This window comes from Gossypium hirsutum, chromosome A07 (assembly GCF_007990345.1).
Source record: "Gossypium hirsutum isolate 1008001.06 chromosome A07, Gossypium_hirsutum_v2.1, whole genome shotgun sequence".
NCBI classification, from domain to species: Eukaryota; Viridiplantae; Streptophyta; class Magnoliopsida; order Malvales; family Malvaceae; genus Gossypium; species Gossypium hirsutum.
In genome coordinates this window covers 98407379-98412201 of record NC_053430.1, presented here as the reverse complement: position 1 = coordinate 98412201, position 4823 = coordinate 98407379, and the positions used below count along the sequence as shown (strand labels likewise).

The 4823-nt window shown below is 34.0% G+C and overlaps 1 protein-coding gene across 1 annotated transcript; it reads right to left on the bottom strand.

Moving 5' to 3' along the window:
* Positions 1-2504: 2504 nt before the first annotated feature.
* Positions 2505-4418, bottom strand: LOC107937096 (uncharacterized). The gene is made up of 2 exons (XM_016869914.2): positions 4110-4418; positions 2505-2843 (listed from the first exon to the last, which is right to left on the bottom strand). The coding sequence occupies exons 1-2, from the start codon at positions 4259-4261 to the stop codon at positions 2783-2785; spliced, it is 213 nt and encodes a 70-aa protein (XP_016725403.1). The 5' UTR covers positions 4262-4418; the 3' UTR covers positions 2505-2782.
* Between the last annotated feature and the right edge of the window lie 405 nt (positions 4419-4823).

Sequence of the window (4823 nt, the reverse complement as noted above, 5' to 3'; positions counted from 1 at the left end):
TCTCTGCATCTAAGCTTGTTCCTATTGGACTTTGTTTGAAACAAATGGAAGTATCTATTTGGAACTAATTTTAGTATCAGTAAAAACGATTACCACTAATGATAAATTCATCCTAAGAACTTCATTTAGCAAAGTGAGGATTGAACATTCCAACAATTATTGCTTGTTTTGATTTTAGTACAATTTTCTCCTTTCTTTGATATAAGCTTGTTCTCTTTCTCCATCATTTCCAGCATCTTCTTAACTTTTGCTTGTTTTATGTATATGCTGTCACTAACAGCTCCACCTTGTTTTAGCCAAAAACTTAACGTACTCAGTCGCGGTGGTCACTGGTAAAATTATGGAGCCTTTAATTTGTAAAATAAAAAATGGACATGCGTTTTTGTTAGACCTATCTATCTAAAGGCTTGCCAATGTAACGCTTCAACTATGCTCCCACTATCGACCAATATTCTCTTAGTGATCGTCGTGACCACCATCGGGTCATTACCAACCTTATGTAGGAATGTGTCTTCATCCGCTTCAATAAAATTAAAGTTGCCACTTATCATCTTGGTGAGGTCTCTTCATAACTAGGTTTCTTAGACGTGGCTTTCACTTGGTTTTCATTGGTCCTGCAATCATATGTTTCACTCATCTCATAAGTTGTTTACCCTTGGTTTTGTTATGTCTATTACAACTTGATCCAACTTCACTTTTTTCTTTTCTTTATATCCAGGGTTCTAAGCAACCTCGCCTAATAATTTCCTCAATAGCATCATTCCATGAGATGCAATCCTCCATCTTATCACCTATATAACGAGTTCATCAACTACACTTGATTCAATTCTATGTTCCACTGTTAACGAAGTACCAACGGTATACGAGGGGATGCCAGGGATGCCAAGCATGATTCATTAATGAGAACATAGTATTTTTTTTTAAAGTCATAGGTAGCATCATGAAGGTCTCATGATTAGAAGATGGATTGTATTTTGCTTTCTCTACTCAAAAAAATAGTAAATTTGTCCTTATACATTAAATTAAAGATAAAATTGATCCTCTTAGTAAAAATTTCATATATTTCTACTGCTAAAAATTGGTCTATATATGTCAACATAAGGTAACATGACACATCACATGTAATTATCTGGTTATTCTGTTAACTATACCAAATTATAACAGTAGAAGTGGATGAATTTTTTAATAAAAAGGACCAATTTTCTCTTTGATCTAACGTATAAAAACTAATTTGTCTATTTTTTTAGTTATAGAGGCAAAATACAATTTGACTCCTAATACACGGACCTCTATAGTACTTTTACTCATAGCTAGCTCTCTTAATTTTTTTCTTCTTTGAAGTTATACTTCATATTTTAGAAGTTATTTATGGATTAAGTAGATTGGAAATGTTGGTGAGAAATAAATAGACTGTAGAAGATTAAAGGAGAAAAAGAAAAGGGTGATATGGATTAATAGATTGACGAATTTGCGTCGGCAGGAGGATAAAGGAATGAAATGATTGACAATAATTCCACTGCTTTTAGCTTAAAAGTCCGTTTATTGAATTGAGTTTGAAATGAGTTCATTTCTTCAATATAAAAATGGTTATGGATAAAAACATCTAAAAAAAATAATATTATAACATATTTAAACGAATTTGTAGAAATAATTGAAAAAATGGAGATGGACTTCTTTCATTTGAATCAAGTTCAAATTTTAGAGTCGACAATATTAAAGTATTAAAAGAGCTTTATTTGAATACCATTCTCGGTATGATTGAAATTATGTAATGGGTGACAAAAAAAAATTTATAATTACTGAATAGAAAGAAGAAACATTTTGTTAAAATTTTAAATATTGTTTAAATCAATTCATTCCCCATCCAGAACTGAAGATTTTTATCCAAAATCTGTCCCATCACCGAACCTGATATTTTTTTTATTTAGTAAAAGAAATTCTTGTAGTCTACCTACTAAGTTTGAAAAGATTAGACCATATGTACTTAAAACCTTGAAATTGGATCAGAACTTGAAGTAACTTCAACACCAAAATAACCTAAACGGATATGAATCAATCCAAATTTTAATAACAGACCCAATTTTAAAAACCATGCTGAAATAGTCTATGAATACTTGGATGCCCTTTAGGTTGCATCAGAAATTAAGAAAATGTCTTACAAAAGCAACCATGAAAGTTCCAATCAGGTAACTCCCTTATTTGTGTATGATTTGCCAATTTCCTTACTTCATTAGAAGGTGCTACAGCTAAACTTAAGATACAAACCGTACGAAAGCCGACCATGGAAAATCTTTGTATCAACACAAGACCATGGGATAAGATGATCCATTGAGCCGTATTGTGTGCTTTTCTCTTCTCTCACAACTTATCTCAATGCAGTCAAATACAATCCATTCAATAGCATAGACCTCTACTTCTCATTGTAATTCAAATTTGATCCTTGAAACTTGGCCTCATTGCTTGCCAGACAACCAAACCCGGATTAGATAAAAATGCACCTAAACTTAAAATGATGACTGTCTTCTTCGAGCAGCAATAGTTTTACTCTTTTGTTACAGTATTACATACTAATCAAACAAAACCGACATTTGTAAGTATCAACTCTCAAGTAAAGAAGTCTGTCTATAAACAAACCGAAAGAAAAGTGAGACGACTAAATTAAGCTGTTTTGAAGTGAAGATATACCCAGACATTAATCAAGATTTATTCTAAATAAAAACCCAGATATTCAAAACTGTAAACTGTATATCATCATAAATAACCCAAACTCTCTATAAAGAAACTAGTCCTTCTTAGGAGGAACCTTGGACTCCAATTCCTTGGGCTTTGCCTTCTCTGCTGCCCTGAAAGAAAACCAGCATAAAAATAACACGAGCAGTATAAACAGGTGGGAAGCATAATAGAGATGAGAATAAGTTTCCAGGTTAAGTGATTCATGGACAATGATATTGTTTGAAAAACTTACTCCCATAACTAGATTTAAGGATGATAGGTAATGTTCTTAGAACCACGCAGTTACATACTTGCTCGACAAATTTAATCATGAAAAGATAACAGGTATGTGCCAGTAAGTTTAGCTATGAGTTTCCATCCATGTGCACGTATAAACACTCTTATAAGCAGAACTTGGTCTTATGCAATTTAGTTCAGCATATCCAGAGATAAAACGTGCAGTACAGCTTAACTTTGAAAATACGAAGAAAACCCAATTGAAATGAAAACAGACGAAACTCAATAGCCAAGTTCTAAAGATATTATGAATTCCAAAGACCCCTCAGCCAATCTGGCAATATGATTACTGTTGAGGAGAGGACGGACTCACTCTTTGGAGAAGTCTTCAAAGTGCTCCCGATGGACCGCTCAATGGTGGAAGTATACCCGGGCTGTCTATGCACAGTTTTATCCCCAAGTTTTGTCTAACGACTCCGCAGATAGCCCGAATGGGGTCGCGGAGTGGGAGCACCTCGCCCACCAAAGAAATGCAAGCATTTGACCTTGGCAGGTTCGAACCCATGCCCTTATATGGCATTAGTGGGTAAGAATGGTTCTACTCACATTTCCTTGGTGAGCAAGGCGCTCTTACTCTGTGAACCTGTTGGGGCCCTCCATAGAGTTGAGAGACAAAACCTAGGGATAAAACCAAGCATAGACACCCTGGACACAATACTCCACCATTGAGAGGTCTGTCGGCTCCTGAAGGTCAACACTTCAAAACTTTTACACATAGCGAGTCCAACTTCCCTCAACAGTTACAATTCTAAGTGTTTCTTTCCCATGCTATATCATCTGCAATACATATAAGGAGAAAAGAAAATCACAGTTCCAATATCATATCACTTTTATATCTTATTATTTTCCTAGCAACATCAACGATCTAATTCTTTATAAAGAGAAACCTTCAAATTGACTCACTTTTGGGAGCTTAAAAACCAATAATTCCAGAGACCCATAAATATTCTAATAAGAAGCTTCTTTCTTATAATCATCCAACATTCAACAGTACAAAACCCTATACTTCATACTGATTCCACAAGAAAACCTACTGTGAGCTTTAAAAAGAAGTTAATTGAAAAAAAAAAACAAATAAGTGAAGTCGAGATAACGCTTACTTGGAAGCAGCAGAAGACTCTTCTTCAAGCCAATTCCTTATATGTTTAACGTTGCGCCTAAAGATCGCAGCGGATTGTTTAACGTCGCTTCGCAATAAAAGAACCACTGCGCTAACACCTGCTACTGTTAATATGAAGTTGGTTAATGCCATTTTCAAACTCAAAACTTCGTTTTACAGCGAAAAAATTCGACTTTAACTTCGAAGACCAACAATGGAAGAGCTAGTTTAGTGAATTCAGTTGAAAGGGTTTTAAATTGGGGATTCTCCTTTTTCCTCTTACAATCAGGGATTCGAGTAAGCGGGCTCTATTAATCTTTTGAACCTCAGCCCATTTTATTACTTTATTGGGCTTTAAGCCTCTGTAGAATTTCAGATCCATTATTTTTACTTGAATATCAATATTTGTATATTTAGTATTTAGTCCTACTTTTATTTCTAAAAATTCAGTCCCTCTATTTCTTGAATTTACAAATTTGGGTCCAATTATTATTTTTTATTTCTTAAAGTATCTATCGGAACGAGCCCTATAACTTATCCTCCGCATTCTGTAAACTCATTAAGGGGTAGATGCTGACCATAAGTTTTAAAGCTGCTCCATACTAAGGGTTCAATTATTAACACCATTAAAATCATTCTATTAATTTTGTTAGTGTAACATTTTAAAATTTTAAAAAATACTCATTTGGTAACTATGTAAACAATAAAATGATGT